The sequence below is a fragment of the Diabrotica undecimpunctata genome, chromosome 1, assembly GCF_040954645.1.
Source record: "Diabrotica undecimpunctata isolate CICGRU chromosome 1, icDiaUnde3, whole genome shotgun sequence".
NCBI classification, from domain to species: domain Eukaryota; kingdom Metazoa; phylum Arthropoda; class Insecta; order Coleoptera; family Chrysomelidae; genus Diabrotica; species Diabrotica undecimpunctata.
In genome coordinates, this window is record NC_092803.1 from 180,299,865 (window position 1) to 180,318,018 (window position 18,154).

The window sequence follows — 18,154 nt, forward strand, 5'->3', positions numbered from 1 at the left end:
AATAAGGTTATCTGGATATAATTATAAAAATGGTTATTGTGTGTGTGCAGGAATTTGGCTTCGGACTTACTCCATTATCTGGTGGTGTGATAAGTATTTTAGGTATACATGTCCACGATGTAACCATAATAATATGTTTAACGATGGCTGCATGACAAAAGAATAATGCATATGAAGAAAAACGGTTTTTGATCTCTTATATAACCTTATTATTTGAGAATTAAAGCGGCGAAGGAAACAAAAAAAAAGCTGAATAAATATTATGGGACTAATGCTCATTCAGACTACATTTTAATGCAGTTAACTTTGCAGTGGCCGTATATCTACATTGTATGACCAATAATGACATATACATGAGAAATAAGTCCCGACACCGTCACAACACAAAAACAAAAAGGCTACTGTAAACTGCAGAGATGAGAGTACTGGAAAAAATAACAGGAAATACGGTGAGTAGTCGAAGGAGGAGTGCAGACATTAGAGGAAAATGCAACATTCAGTGTACAAATGAATGGGCACTAAACAAAAAAAAATAATGAAATAATCACATAAGCTGAATGTGGCAGACCCGTGTGGTCAAAATAGCGAGAGATAAATCACCAATCGGTAGAAATATCGGAAAACTGCGCAAGGAATTGAGTGGCAATCTTTCATAGAGGTATCAATTCGCCAATGAACAAGCAAAATTGCTCAAAAAGAGGAAGAAGAAGAAGATGAAGAAGAATTTCCTATTGGTTGTGTATTTACATTGGATGAACCACGTACTGGATGGCGCCCCGCTGTAGTTATACCGGTAAATGTGAAAAAACGTCCGTGAGCTGATCATAAACTGAAGGTGCGTATATTGACAGAGGCCCAAAAATTAGTAAAGAGTCATATTTTAAACGAAGTTTTGAGTGTGAAAAAATTATACTGTCGATGGGTGCTGTGTTTGCTGACCATTGACCAAAAACATGATCGTGTGACCATTTCTGAGCAGTGTTTGGCTCTTATGAAGCGCAATGCTGATGAAACCTGACTGCACTACTACGCAGAATAGAATAACCGCACGGTAGTAAACTGAAGCCAGAAAAAGTGCTCCAAAGCTGCTAAAAGTGGCTCAAGGGGTTGGACAGGTTATGGCAACTGTATTTTGGAATTACAAATGCACAATTTTAATTCACTATCTTGAAAAAAATAAACCTATCAATATTCAAGATTATTGTCCATTATTGGACAAGTTGAATTAGGGACTTGGTGAGAAACGGCCCGATATGTAAAAGAAAAAATGTTGTTGGTTCAAAAATTGCACCTGCTTACAATAATATTATGACAATGGCAAAAGTTTATATATTAAGCTTCAACTTGCTTTCTCATCCAGACTATTCTCCTGATTTGGTTTCTATGATTATAATATGTTCCCAAATCTAAAGATATAGCTGGTAAATAAAAGATTCAACGAAGAGATCATGAGATTGACGAGACAAACACCTATCTTGCAAAGCTACCATAATCGTATTATTTGGACAACATAAAGAATTTGAAAGTTTACTGTAATCGTTGTATTGAGCTAAAAGTAAAGCTATATATATATATATATATATATATATATATATATATATATATATATATATATATATATATATATATATATATATATATATAGCTAGAGCCATAGAGTAAAATTAAAGAATTTTCTAGAAGACCATGATTTTCATGATGACTTAGTTATGAGACCTCGTTTTAGACTTTCGCTTCTTCACAATTTGCTGCTCCTCCTTTGTTTGTTGGGGGGGTTTTGATAGCGGGATTAAGAGTATATGGTCAGGGGCTGAAAGATTTGGTAGAAAGTAGAATTTAGGTTTTAGGGTAGGTTTTTTTTGCTTGCAGACTTAATTGCTCAGATGGCATGTTGTTTTTAATGTTTGTTTATATGTTTATTGTTGATAAAAGGATAATTACATTTACCATTTAATGGTAAATGTAATCATCTATGTTGTTTCATGCAGTAACTATTTATAAGGAGTGTTAGGAACGGCCCTTTGATCGTTTTTGGCTAGCGCAAGCTATCGCCTGCGATATTTTATTGGGATGGATTCTTAAATATTCCAGTACTCATTAGAAAGTTTGTTAATTGATGTTTAGAAACCAAGCTGGCGGGAATTAAACTTTTGCTTTTAGAATTCTGGTGAGTACGTGTCTTCGTCGGTAGCGAGGTTTTTTGAGAACTTTCTTTGCTCTGTTGTTCGAGCGGTTTATAGTGGAGAGAACGTATCTTTTATTTAGATTAATTATCCTATCATGGATAGAGTCTGACCTTGCTATTTGATGGATTAACACTAATACCTTTACACATGATTTTCTTCTCGGTGGCCATGACTTGGTTTAATTGTCTTTTGTAAGAGAGATAGGATTTTCGCTCTGTATTTAATAATTATTGGTCTTAAGAAGGTTTTGCAAGTCTGTAGAAGAATAATTTGACTAGTGGTTCCGAACTTGCCACTAAGTGCTGCGATGAGTTTGGTTCTGTTTCTTACCTTGTCTAAGATGTTTTTGAGGTCAGCGTTTTAGTTAAACATCTTTATGAATTCTACACCCAAGTAGGACACTAACGGTCTGAAATTGGGTCTTTCTCCTTTGAGCACTATGTAGTTTTGATGTTCTAGCTCCAAGCGGAAGCATTTAGGGATTCTGAATAGTATTAGTTGGGTTTTTAATGGATTTAGAGTTACTCTTTATTTGTTGCACCATTCGACTATTTCGTCGAGTTGTGCTTGTGCTCTATCTACCTCCACCGTTTGCCCTGGGAGGACCTGAGGAGCGTATAGCAGAATACTCTCATATAAGTTGTGGGGGATATGAAGGTCATTGTTTTAAACTGTATAAAGTGTCGGCCCAGTTATTGATCATTGAGACACTCCTGCAAGAGGAGTGAATGCGCTGGATAATGGGTTTTCGACTTTGACTCTTATAGTCCGAGCAGAAAGATAAGATTGGATAATTCTCAGGAATATAATGGGCATTGATGCTTATTGGAGTTTATCGATCAATCCTGCGTGCCAGACCTAATTACACGGCTTTTGAATATCTACGAAAATGTCAATGGCTTGCCTGCTGTGCTCATTCAATGTCTAAGAAATGAAGGTTGCTGCTTCTATCAAAGCATTTTGTGTAGTGACCAATTCTGAATCCAAATTGGAAGTTAGGGATGATGTTGAATGTCTCTAGGTGTTCTACGAGTCTTTCCTTGAGAAGCCTCTCGTAGATCTTGCCTAGAGTGTTTAGAAGTAATATAGGTCTATAGGATTCAGCGTTGGTTCTTGGTTTACCTGGTTTAGGAGTCATAATTTTACTGGATACTTTCCAATGGATAGAAAAGTATTTCAGCTGGATAGTTGAAGCAATGGAAGTTTCTGCTGGCAGCGGGAATATGGCTTCTGGATGTTTTTTAAGGCATCGTCTGTATATGCCATCTAGGTCAGGGGCTGTGTCTTTGCTACACAGCCTCTTGATGGTGTCAAAGTACATTAAGGCCACTACCTCGTGATATTTGGGCCAACTAAGGAGTTCTGATTCATTAATTTTATCTCAAACGAAGTTTTTTATCAGACCATTAGATCGGTATATCAAATCTTGTTAACAAAGATTATTAAAAATTCACATGTAATAATTATTTTATAGGTAATCACAATCGCTAGATATTATAATCTGATATAGAAATAATGCCAAATATCATTATCTTCATTCGCTTTACAGTTATTTCTATGTGAAATCTGCTTTCCTAATCAAAATATTAATCTGGTTTATATCAAGTATATTTAAGCTTTCTATTTCCTAGGGCTCTTATTTTAAAGTTTACTTTAGGGTTAATGAGATCACTCATAGCCGATTCACTATGTGTTTATACTAATTCACTTACGTTCAAAAGTTATTCTGTAAAATTCATTCCAAAAAGTACTTACCAGAATTGCCTACTCCTGTAACAGTTTTTGGTGGTCCAATGGGCTGTGAATGAACACCTGACCCGGTATCTATAAAAATAAATAATGTAGCATTTAAATATAAAACTAAATGGAATAAACAATTTAGTCAAATCCACAAAAGTAAAAATAATTTTCATTAACAATTTGTTAAGTATCACTACACATACATTTGTACATAGGTCTTTTCTTATATTTTCTCTAAGTCTCAATTCTATAATGGCGTTATGATCTTATTCCAGACTGCTTTATTCCGAACATCTTACAAGTGTGTAGTGATTACAAATATTAAAGTTCTTCCAGATTAAGGCAATACACCAAACAAGTTTGTCATTGACCAGAGTAAATGTTTATACAAATTATCAAAAATTTCATAATCTATGAAACATACCTTCTCGATCAACCACAAATACGTTGAAGCCTATCAACTTTTTCAACTACTTGGATTTTCAAGAACCAAGATATACGAGGTCTGTCCCAAAAGCATCCAGCGTAGGACCAGGACTTTTTATACGGCATAACGTAATACCTAACTTTTTTCCAATCAGGAATTTGGCATATATTGCAGTTATCAATAAAGCTGTCACGTAAAAGCATATTTTTCTTTACATTATTCTGTTTGCGTTAGTCATATATCTTGAAATCGCTGAAAATGACGGAGAAATGCAAGCAATGAACTCGCATTAAGTTTTAATTGAAAGCGGAAACAATACCACATAAGAGAAACAATATTTTAATTTTATTTCTGTATTAAACATCCCAACAGTTACATGATACTTTAATACTAATGCATAATTTTACGGAGACGAGTTCATGAATTTATTTTTATTAACCTGATATTCCCGGAGACGAAATGATGTATGTTTCTTTAGATAGGACATTATTAAAATTGGTAAAAAAGTTAATGCACTTCCTGAAGAAGATCGTTGTCTTATTGTGTAAGAATTTAAGAATGATTGGCATGTGTGACAAAATCACTTCAAAGTTACTTACAGTGAAATAGATAAATATTGGAAATGGTCAATTTTGGTGAAAATATGCTTAAATAGATCATTAGTGGTACCGAATCGTGAGTTTGTGGTTACTATCCTGAGAAAAAATAACTGTCTTTACAGTAACACCAAGCGTCCGTGTTGATTGTTTCATTTTAGATTATAAAGGTGTTGTATACCATAAATAGATCAAAATGTCAGCCAACCAACAAAGAAGTTTAGGTTTAATTCGTAAAAGGATTAGATGACGCGTTAAGAAGAAAACGGTTCAATTTATGAACGAAAGACGATTGGTTTGTTGTTCATTATGATAATGATGAAACACTACGGAACATAATAATGGAATTAACATTTACAGTTTTTGGCAACACAAAACCATCGTTCTTAGTGTTTCCAAAACTTCGCTTAAAAGACAACGTTTTGACAACATAGACGATTTAAAGGTCTACGACGATGGCACTAGAGAACGTAACAAACACTGAATTTTAGGACTGATCCAGTGACTCGTATGCACACAAATAGTTTTAAGAAAGAATTAAAATACTTCGAATAAATTTACAATAATAATAATTAAGTCTCTATAATACTTTGACTTATATTATTATAACGAAAAGGTATGCTAGCTTCGTATTTAATCTTTCGTCACAATTATAAATAACCGGAAAAACCGCTATTGTTACTACTAATAATTTCAAACGAAATGGGAATTTTTAATAGTTTTTTGTATCGAGGCAATTACATTATCAACTGTGGTACCAATATGATATTGACGTAACTTCAATAAAAAAATATTTTATTTGACTTAATACAAAAACAATTTTGATATGAAAATTCTACTCGTAAACATATAATTCTCTTTTTAAACTAAAATAGATATATTATTTTCCCGTTTGGGAGACATAACTTCTTGTTTTAAAGTAGGAACTTCCTCTTGTTTTATTTCCTTGTATTATCTTGAGATTAAGTTTATTTCGCAAAAAAGGTTTAGAGCTCTCTAAAGGAATTATCGTTGCCTTTTTTCTTACGTAAGAAGTCGTTTCGTATTTTAATTTATAATAAACAACAGAAGAATAGATCTTCAGTGTATTACAAAGAATTTAAAGGAAAATTTAAATATAAAATTTGGACTGAATGGTAATAACTGTATTAGAATAAAGAAATAAACAAAATATTAACTCATCTTTTCGTTTAATCGAATTATTTGTTTAGCAATTTTTATTTTTTCATTTTGTGTTCCACAAGAATCTGATATAGGGAATAGTAAAGCGAAATGTTTTAGTTAATATATTAATTTCAACTTACTGTGTCCGGTAGATCCTGCAGGTGCGAATCCTATAGGTCTTGTAATCTCTGAAAAGACATAATACACATTTTAAAGAGATACAGTAATAATATAGTATATTTTAAAGATTTCATGTATAGGTAATATATCAATATATCTCGAGTCACCATTATCTTTGCTTTTATTCCTATGGGTTGGTTTCCCTAATTACATCTTTCCCTAAGTTTCTGTCTCGTACTCTTCGTAGACATCTCTTGCCTAAAAGTCTCCGCAGAGATCTTTTTTGAAATTTTTCTCGTACTTTCCGAGTAACTTGTAATTCGGCGACCATTCGTATTGGATCATTACCATTTCAGCCTTGGAAGCTTCTAATCATAATAACCTTTGATCTAATTTTAGCATCAAGTGGTGTCACCTCTCGCCTTGTTCTATTTTAACCAGACTATTATAACTTTACTACATGCATCTCAATCTATTTTCCCATTGCTAGAAATTGCCGATGCTATATACTCAAAATTACTACTTTTCACAAATATTTCGTTATCCTCATTGCATACTAAATATCCAAATCATTATATACATTATCACCTTATTTGCATTTAGTAACTGCTTCTTTAAATATCAATTTCCTTTTGAGGCAATATTATCCATTCCTGTTTAAGATGATCTTGAAGACCTTGTCTAGTATAAACATTGTGCAGATGAGGAGCAATCTTTCTCTGAAGCATATCCCATATATGTGGCGTTGCATTAAACTGAACGTAACGCAAATCAGGACTTGCAGCAGTGGAAAATTAAAACATAACAGGTTCTAAGATAAGATTAATATATTAAGATCGATTCAAAGTGCCTTCTACAAAAACAAAAACAGTTCGATGATAAAAAATTATTCCAGCCCACTTAACTATCATAACTTACTTGTAGACCGCTGTATTGACGAATACTCTGTACATGATTGAGTCTCTCTTGTCAGCCAGGTCCTCTTCAAACTCTTACTCTTCTTTAATCAGGGTAGAGACAAAACCTAGCTTAATCTGTTAGTAAAGCAGAGCTCCATTCACGTGTAGTTATATGCTTATTTTAACGAGCTAATCCTACCACATACCGATCATAACGAGCAATAGTTTCACGTTGACCCCCATGTCTTTCAGCGGCATTACCGAATTGTTCATATTGACGCCACAATCCCGAAATCGTGCTCCCAGACACGTCAAAATGACGTAAAACATGAGCTTGTGAAAGATCATGCCTGAAAGAACAGCACTTACCATTTGAACATGTGTTAAATGCTCCATGACTATATATCATGACATAATTTAATATACTTGTTTTAGTAAAATTTTGAAGTATCTAAAGATTATCTTTAAAATTTGAAGGACTAATTTACATGGGATAACTTAGTTTGTAGAGAACACGTCTTGAAATCGAATGGTATATTTATAATAAAAACAAAAATTTGTTTAATTTACTAATGTTTGTATTTTGAGAACGATTTCAGAAGTGGAAGTTGAAACGGCAATAAACGTAATTTAACCATTAATTGTGGTGGCTTATTCCCATTTAAATAGTAATTACTTTAAAATGCCACAAGAAAATAGCTTCAGAACGAATAGTATAAAATAACAAAAAAGAGTTTTAAGTTTTTTATAAAAAAAATGGAATAATAATGTTCCTTAGACATTTTTAATGTGTGTATTTGGTACAACCTTCATATACTTACCAAAAATTGTTCTATTTGGAATAATCGTTACAAAAACTTTCTGAGTTACCACATAATACTCTTACTCAAGAAAATGCTATATGAGCGTCTGTTTCTTGATTTTGACATCATTCCATTAATTGCCTTATAACAAAAATGTCGAGAAAAAAATCTAAAATGACCTAACTTATTCAGTCTTTAACACGTAGCCTGTTTTGTTTTTGTCCTAAGGTACAAACTGTCAAAAAGACTGTCAATTTTTTTCGAATTCAATAAACGTTTACAATTTCTGCTCTATATTTATTTGTACAGCGCTGCTCAAAGTGATTTTTATTACATTTAAGACTATAATTTGTAGATGAGTCAAATAATAATCTTACCTGGACCATGGTTTGTATTGGAGCTACCAACACCAGAAACGTGCTTAGGTGGTCCCACAGCACCAGACGAAACATGGCTGTCGGGATGAGATCCAGTTCCTCCAACATTCCATCCTATCGGTCTGTAAACTGGGGCTGCTGGAAGTGGATGATACGCTGGGATCGGCGCAGATGGATGGGAGGGATGGGAATACGATGGCGAGGGATGAGAGTACGATGGAGAAGGATGAGAATATGATGGGGAAGGATGCGAATACGATGGAGAAGGATGAGAATAGGATGGGGAAGGATGATAGGATGGGGAAGGATGATAGGATGGAGAAGGATGAGAATAAGAAGGATGAGAGTATGATGGGGATGCGTGATATGAAGGATGTGCTGAAACGAAAATTATAAATTATTACTTGTTTGAGTAAAATCATACATTGAATAAATAAATTTTAAATTGAGTAAAATAATTTTAAAACCGTTATTCAATAAGTTTTAGCTAATATAAAAAATTAAATTTAGAAAAACATATTATATATCTCAAGGCTAATTGACGACTTTTGGCACAAGAAGATTAGACGATGAAGAAAGTGAACCAACTAGCGCCGTACCATACAGATTGAACTAGATTCCTAGTTCCTGAAATCATGATGAACAGAGTCCGCATAGTCATGATGATTTCCAACCTTCGATAGAAGATGGAACATGTATTGTTCATTCTTAATTATATATCTTTACTAAATTCAGTCTCTCATATTGGTAAATAAATTTTTTTAACGTAAAAGTAACACAGCACTTGACTTGTCAAATTCCAAAAATGGGGAAAAAGTTTATAAATATTTTATAAATGCCATACAAATATGTAGGCCAAAAAGTCCCCCCCCCCCCATGTTATAGTTTTGTTTTATATGTAAATTCATGATGGGTCAAATGATCCATTAAAAATCTCCCATGGGCTTGTAGTCTATAAGAAATTCCGGAGAAACTGAGATAACGGTTAAAGTAAGTTTATTGATGTTTCAATTTCCACTTCGAAATCGTTCTCAAAATAAAAAACAGAACAATATTAAAAAGCACTTATTCTTTTTAAGATAGGTTCTTTACAATACACATAATTTACGGGAAAAAAAACAGTCTGTTATCGTTTGTAGGTGGGCGATATAACTACATCTGCTTGACCTAACAGGATCAGTAGGAAGGTTCTTTGGCAGCAGAATTCAGGAAAAACTTTTAAAAAAGTATTTTTAATATTTGCAAACAAGTGCCATAACCAGATTTTAAAATAGTAAGGAATCTATACCTTTTAAGAGGATTTCTTAATATTGTTCTGAAGCTATTTTCTTGTGGCATTTGAATTAATTACTATTTAAATGGGAATAAGCCACAATTAAAGGTTAAAATACGTTTATTGACGTTTCAATTTCCACTTCGGAAATCGTTCTCAAAATACAAAACAGAACAATATTAAAAAGCACAGAGAACGATTTCCGAAGTGGAAATTGAAACGTCAATAAACGTATTTTAACCTTTAATTGTGGCTTATTCCCATTTAAATAGTAATTAATTTTTTAAAGAGGATTCTTGCGGGTAGTTACCGACTCAGAGTAGTTAGTTTCTTACGAAACTAAAATAGTTTCTTAAGAAAAAAATAAGCCTATATAACAATTTGAACAGTAGTTCGCAATTTTTCGAAAATTGCAATGGTAGTATTTATAGAATTCAAAGCACGTTCTCACTTTCTTCTTTTCAAGAAATATTAAAAGAAAGAGCACATACACATTTGTAAATTAAAGTTTTAGACCAGTTCAAATTTTTCATTGTATTGCAGTATATTGCTCATTTTCATTTTATTTTCTATCCATATTTGTATCCATCCGCTATAGACACCACGATGGTATACAGCATTGGAGTATGAATACCAGATTTCATTTAGATATTGTGCATAATATACACACCAGAAATAAAGAAGTACCCAAACTATTAAATAAAGGTCGTTAGTATTTAAATATGATCAAAACGAAAAAATATTGCTACTTTGGACATGCAATGAGACATAGATTAATATTTTCTTCGCCTGGTTAGCCAGGAAAAAGTAGAAGGCAGGCGGAGGATTGGTCGTAAAAGGTTCTTATAGTTTCGGAACATAAGAGGTAGGACCAAGTTGGGTGTAGGGCACTTTTTCGTACAGCAAACGATCGAGAATGGTTTATTGACATTGGAGCGAAAGAAGAAAGAGATATATTGTGCCGTTTCAACCTATTTCTCGATATTATCTATCTATCTCGATATTGGTCTATAAAAGGTAGTGAAAATCTCCCTTTGGCAAATTAAATTCCATTATATACGCAAATAACATTATATACACAAAAATAGAACATCACATCAGTACTCACCAGAGGTAACGCGGTTATTTGAATATAGTAACCAACTCTTTGTAAAAACAATAAAGTCGACTTTACTTGGTAACAAGGCATATATCCAAAACATCCATTATGTATAATTACAAATAATAAAATAAAAATACTTACAATAGCTATGGCTACTGGAATGACTATACGAATGGCTGGAAGAATGACTACTTCCCCGCCCACCCCTTCCTTGGATGATGATTGTTTGTGATATTAATATCAACACACATATTTCTAATATTCGCGACATTTTTAAAATACGATAGCGAAATAAAGCAATATATAGTATAAATCACAAATCTTATCACAATTCTAACATGGTCGTGTCAACTGAGGTTACTAAGAATTCAAAACAACAGATACTGCTTAACAAACAAGCAGCTTTAATTGATATCTAACAATGTTGCCAACCACTCGAAGATTTACGAAAATAATGAGCAATAAAGTGGTACCTACTCAATTATTAACCCATTAGCTCACTTAAAGACGATTATGACTGATTCATTTTAATACTGTGAAGTCATTTTTTATTTTATAATTCAATGTTGTAAAACTTTTGGTGATTTATCGTAATTCAAATAATTTTTATTGTTTTTCTATGCACTTTATTCCACATTTCTGTGTCTCGAATCGTTATTTCATTGGTTGTATCCATTTTGTCTGCGGTCTTACATTATGTGCAGCATTTTCACGAAAAATGATTTGCCATTTTTTTATTATGTAAATTTATTACATTTATGAACATACAATAATAATGGCAGACAAGTGAAAAAGTTATAAAAGAAATAGCCAATGAGGTATTTGGGACAATTAAGAGAAAACGAAATGAACATTAGTTTGGTGTAGAATGCGCTGAGATAAAAAGATGGAAAACCGAGCATACTTAAGACTCTAAGAAAAGCAGCAATAAAATAATCACAATCAGAGTACAAAATGTTAAGAAAAAAAAATAAAAAAGCTACATAGAAGAAAGAACAGAGAACCGACAACAAAATTGCAAGAACTTAAAACTCCTACCAGCAAATCAGAGATGAGAAAGTTATATCAAAATCTGAGGAATGAGGAGGAGGATATATATTAAATTACCGATGTTAATCTGATATCTGACATCTAAAATCAAATATATTTACCAGGGAAACCAAATGTCGGATATGTAGAACTCTGATCAGACCTCTGTCTCTCTCTATCTTCAGTTCTGGTCCACGAGAGGGGGTGTAGTGGCCATCGTGATGTCGTGTGTTGTGCGTCTTCAAAGATCTCTGTCTTTGGTCATTTTTTTCATGCATAGGCCTTTTGCACATTCGTGTAATTTGGTGGATCCATCCTGTTTTTCATGATGTTCAACCTTCTACCTTTACTTTAATAATACGTGGTTCTATTTTTCTGTACTTCTGAAACGGGCATTGAAAGTAGAGTACAATTTCGAATTGTACCAAGCCTACAGGGACCCAAATGTAACAAAGCTGATCAAGCTTGGCAGATTAAGATGAATAGGTTATGTGGCGGACTGATATGGATGGTATGGTACCCTCTGAACCAGCAAGAATCATAACTCAACAACAAAAGTTAAAAAAGCAAATCAAAGGACAGTCAAAAATTCGTTATATAGACCAAGTACAGAAGAAGTTAAAAGAACTCAAAACTAAAACGGTAGAACGAAAACTAGAAATAAAATTCAATTTAGAGGATTAATTGAACCGGCCAAGGCCCCATTTGGACTTTCCTTGGTATAGCCAAGGATGAAAGCTGGATGAAAGAACGGTGTGAAGATATGGAATCACTACAAGAAAAGAGGGACAGCTTTGGACTACATAAAAAGGTTAAAGAAACTAGATTACGGAAGGCACAGGTGGTCGTTGAAGTACAATGTAGTTATATGGATCTGATTAATACCCTACGTACAATGATAGATAGTAAGGACTTTCAGGCAACACTTTATAAAACTTTAGTGGATTCTGAGCAAGCCTTCGATTGTGTAACACACCGGGCATTGAAAGAAGTTTTAAAGTAGTATGTTTGGAAGAAGAACATGATAATGGACATGTTTGAACGATTGTAATGAATTTCTCAATATTGCAAACTGTCACTATGATATCACTATCAATTCTGGAATCAAGAAAAGCTTTATTATTTCACCCACTTTGTTCTAGTAAGTGCTGGGTACGCATCATCATCATTATCATATCATCATTATCATCAATCTGTATGCGTCCAGCTCTTTCCATTTGTCTCTGTCTTATGTGGCATACATACAGTTATTGCTAACACGCCTCAGTTCATCTAGTTGGTGGGCGTCCTCTGCTCTGTATCGCTTCTTGTCTTGCCGTATTGTCTTCACTCGACAATACATTTTGTCCATCGGTTTTTTTGATAATATGGCAACGTGTCCTGCCCCATTTTATTTTAGCGTCGCGATTTTTTTCGATGGGATTCTTCGACGTATTTCTTCGTTTGGGATTCGGTCCCTCAGAGAGACACCCAACATCTGGCGCTCCATAGCCCTCTAAGTCACGCGTATTTTAACTAACGCAAGTTAATATTTCCGCTGCATAGGTAAATACAGGTAACATACATTGGTCAAAGATTTACTTTTGAGGCATATGGATAGAACTAATTTAAATCCATAGTTTAATTTACCAAACGCTGCGCAGGCTAATCCTATCCAACGTGGGAGCTGCACAACATCCCTTTTATCAACAGCAATATTTCGATTTAGCACCAGATTAGTCATTATTTGCGTCTTGGTCATATTAATCTTTAGTCCAACCTCCAAGAAAGCGCGATACAATTTTTTAAACATTATTGCATCATCCATACGATCAGCTATAAGGACGATGTCATCTGCAAATCTGAAATGACTGATCTTCTCTCCATTTATGTTGATATTATGCTCGTTCAGATGTGCCTTTTTACAAGTATGTTCTGAAAGCGTCGTGAATAGCATTGGAGAGACGGTGTCCCCTTGCCGTTCTTCGCGCTGTATACAGAATTTATTTGTTTCTTGTTCAGATAGTCTTACGCTAGCTGTGGCATTTTAATAGATATTTGATTATGTTAGTGTAGCGATTAGTGTCTATTTAGCATTCTGTCAATGCTTTTAACATTTTCTGGTGGCTTATGGTATCGAATGCTTTCTCGTAGTCGACAAATGTCAGTGCGAATGGTTTGTTGTATTCTGCAGACTTCTGTATCATGTTCTTTATCACTATTAAGTGGTTGTTAGTGCTGTATACCGATCTAACTCCAGATTTTTTTCTAGGCTGATAGAAGTCTAATTTAACGTCCAGTCTTTTTTGATAATTTTTGTGAAAAGTTTATATATGTATAAAAGCAAACTGATAGGACCCTAGTTTTTTAGATCTGTTATGTCTCTATGCTTGTATAATAAAATAATGACTCCATTGTTCCATTGAAGAGTTTTTCCTTGGTAGATGATTTCAATGAAAAGCTTGGTTAAAGTCTGGATAATTTTATTTCCACCTAGTTTGATCGCTTCGATCATTACTCATCGCCAGGGGATTTGCTATTTTTTATTTTTAAAAGTGCCGTTTTCATTTCGTATGGACTTATTTCTGGCATTTATTCTGATCCCTGGTTTGTGATTTTGGGCAGGGGCTGATCTTGCTTTTCTTCGGTGCTCTATGAGTAAAGTCACAAAAACTGGAGGAGGGAAATTATGTGGCACGTCTGGGGATTTCGACTTTGCGGACGGCATCCGAAGGTAACTAGATCAGATATTGCTATTAAAAAAAGTTCTGTACTGGAAATTTCACAAGTGCAAGAAGGCGAGGTAAACCCTGAGGTAAAACAAGTAATTCCTTTGCTTATTCAATATTACCTAGAATAATATCTAAAATAACTTCAAATCAAGATCGTTATTATAAAATACTCCAATAAATAGCTTATGAATGTTCTTTACTTTGACTGCAGAATTTGATGAAAACATTTTATCAAATTTATGTATAAATTAAAATCTATTCCACTACAGTGAGTTATTACGGTTTCTTGAAACAATATTGCGAATTACTTCCGCGGGAACATCATTGTTGTTACATTCACGGTTCGCTGATTTTTTAGTATTTTGGTTATTTCATTGTTTAACTTTCTATAACATTTTGTGGCGCAAAAATGATTTTTAACTAGTTCTAGTTTCCATACCTGCAAAACAGTAGTTATAGTTGCTAATTTGAATAAAATCGCAATAACACTGAATGTAGCTTTATGATTGATTTTAGTTAAAAAATTGAATTTTCAATAGTAATACCACTAGTGATTCAATTTTCAAAATAATAGGGTTACACAATGTGGTTTCTATATTATTACGTTGTTCTTTGGTTTTTGTTTATTGATATATGTCTAAAAAATTGTATAGTATAAAAAATAAGTGAGTATAAATTTCAAGTGAATTTCCAAATATTTATAATGTATTTATATATTATATAATAAAAAACACATTAAATCTGAAATTTTATTACGTGGACAATGTATTGCATTTTTCGTATGTTTATTTCATTATTCAGTTCTTTTGAAAGTCTGAAAGATTTTTTCATTTATAACTGTATGTCTATATAAGATATTTTTAGGATTCTTCTCTAAAGCCACATACCCCAAACTTCCACTTTTCTTAATATAGCTTTAGTCAGAGCTTTAGTGAGAGTCTATGCCGTATAGAGAATATTAAACATGTTACATATGAAAGCATGCACATATTTATGTTGACACTAAAAGTTCTATTGCAAAAAAAGTATTTCATTTTCATAAATGAGTTACGAACAATTTCAATTCTGGTTGTTAGTTGTAAGAAAATAATATTCATATACATGTCCGATGTTGTGTCCGTCAATAATTTGAGCATTAAAGTTCTTCTTATTCTTCCTCTGTATAAGCAGTTTTACTTGTCGGATTAATACCTCTATTAAAGGTTGTCACTCCATCTTTTGCGAGGTCGCCCAATACTTCTTCTACCGATTGGTGACTAATCTCTTGCTATTTTGACGACACTCCTCTCCCTTATTCTGCCTATGTGGTTATTCCATTCTTTTTTTTCTATTTTGTGTCAATTCATTTATAGACTGTACGTTACAGTTTCTTCTAACACCTTCAATTATCTTTCGATCATTCATCGTAGTTCCCGTAATTCTTCTCAGTATTCTCATCTCTGCCGTTTCCAGTAGCCTTTGTGTTGCGGCTGTGTTGGATCTTGTTCCTAAGGTATATGTCATTATTGATCTTACACTAGTTTTATAAATTCTTAACTTTATCTCAGCGTTAATGAGTCTGTTTCGCCATATAGTGTTAACGCATCCTGTCAGTCTATTTGCATTTGGTATTTGATCTTTTACTTCTTTATCCAGGTCTTCATAGTTGGACAGTGTAATTGCAAGGTACTTTATTTCCAATACTTGTTCAATACTGATGCCAATAATTTCTATTTTACATCTGGTTGGTCCTTTGCTGATTACTATTGTTTTAGTTTTCATTTTTATAAGCATTAACGTTGAGCATTATTATTTGTTTATCTATGTCTCAAGATTTTATTATGGATTACGTTTGCTAGAACGCCAGCTATTTTGTTGTCCAGTGCCTCTTACGTAATCGTTTCTGAGCGGCAAGCTAAATAGTATTGGAGAGAAAATGCAACCTTGACGTTAATTTTGATGTTTTTTGATTTTGTTTTATCTACTGTTAAGCCTTATGTTATACGCTGAGTCCTTCTCCTTCCTTTATTAACTGCAGACTCACGTGCTCATATACTTTCTTGTCGTGTCAATGAGCTGATCCTTGGTCCAGGTAGCGATCAAGAAAAGACAATAAACAAAGAGTGGAAACGTTTGAACTAAAGATTTCGATGATCGACAATGTAAGAACACTATCATCAGAGGAAAAGTTACTGTAAGACGTGAAGGAGACAAATTGGTAACTCTAAAATTATTGCATTAAGTTTTCTATATGGGAAATAAAGAAAAAATAGTAGGTTTGTTGATGCAAAATATCCTTTTGCCAATGAATAACATTTTCAAAAAAAGTTCCAAACAAATGGATATGGGTGAGTCCAGATAAAGTCAGAGTTATTGATTCAGTTAAAGCAGGAGAAAAGACAATATTAAAAGCAACGACACGATTATATAACTAATGTATTTTAAAAGAAGTTATTTAATTTTAACTTAGTGGCATAAAGCTGTGATAGTAGTCATGTACCTCCTATGTGGGGTACGGGCCACCAAAGAAGGAAATCTCCACAGTTTCTCCTGCCTGTTTTAAAAGGCGACTGAATGAAGCAGCACTCCTGCTCTTCTTAACCATGATTTTTATTCCCTGACCCCTAACTAAACATGGGCGATATAACACTAACCTAACACATAACATAACACCATTGACCTAAAGGAAATGCCTAGCGACTATAATCGGATTAAACCGAGGCCGATTCAGAAGCTATAGCCATAAGTCTTGGCACTGAACTCGGGTGCAACAGACTGAAAACTTGTTCAGCTTAAACTCAGCTATCACGAATGCTATGAACAACGTACAAATCGGACGAGCTAACGGACAACGATCAAAGCTATGGAATAAGAATTTAATGATGGAATTGCGATTGGAAACCTGGAATGTTCAAACCATGCTGCACGTAGGGAAAATGCAAAATATTGCCACTGCAAAAATACGAATTTTGCCAAGAGAACAACCTGGTGGTTCTTAACACATGGTTTAAATTACCTAAAAGAGTCTATATACGTGAAGGTCCCCTTAAGATTGCGAAGGAAATATTGTGAGGAACCAAATCGACTACATTACAAATAACAAAAGGTTCCGTAATGGTATTCTAAATGTAAAAACGTACCCAAGCTGTGACATAAATTCAGACCACAATCTTGTAGTCGCAACTATCCGATTAAAACTTAAAAGAATAGACAAGGCTAAACCCAGTCAGAGAATAGCATGGAGTAGTGCTAACCAAGAACAGCAACAGAAGTATAAAGACATGGTAGACACGCAGTTAGAGTCTAAGACAATAGCTCCCACTAAGGAGAAGACAATAAAAGAAAACATTGAACACATGTGGGGGAAAATTAAATACTGTGTTAGAGGCAGCAGACCAAAGTATACAGAAAGAAAACCATAAACATAGAAAACCATGGATGATAAACGAAATATTACAAATTATGGAGAGGACATGGATGGTAAAAAACAAAAACCTAACAAGATACAAAAAACTCAACAGGGAAATTGAGAAAAAATAAATGTAGCTAAGGAAGAGTGGATGAAAGAAAAATGTAAAGAGGTAGAAGATCTGCATATAAAGCATTAAGATAGAGAACTACACAGAAAGGTTAAAGAAGTAGCTGGAATATGGAAACCCAAACACTTATTGTTTGTAAGAAACAAGAAAAACCAAATGGAATTGGACCCTGAAAAACAGAAACAAATATGGGAGCAATATCTTAAAGA

At 33.7% G+C, this 18,154-nt stretch overlaps 1 protein-coding gene across 3 annotated transcripts in view; it reads right to left on the bottom strand.

The window, feature by feature from the left end:
• Positions 1-18,154, bottom strand: part of LOC140432641 (uncharacterized) — a 43,787-nt gene that overhangs the window by 14,701 nt on the left and 10,932 nt on the right. For 2 of the 3 annotated variants that reach the window (XM_072520674.1, XM_072520672.1), the window contains exons 2-4: positions 8,313-8,690; positions 6,254-6,301; positions 3,942-4,010 (exon numbers count right to left, since the gene is read on the bottom strand). In XM_072520674.1, the coding sequence (XP_072376775.1) occupies positions 3,942-4,010; positions 6,254-6,301; positions 8,313-8,690 (495 nt within the window). Of the gene's footprint in view, positions 1-3,941; positions 4,011-6,253; positions 6,302-8,312; positions 8,691-10,828; positions 11,057-18,154 lie in introns of those variants that run through there. The other variant, XM_072520673.1, reaches the window with a different exon arrangement.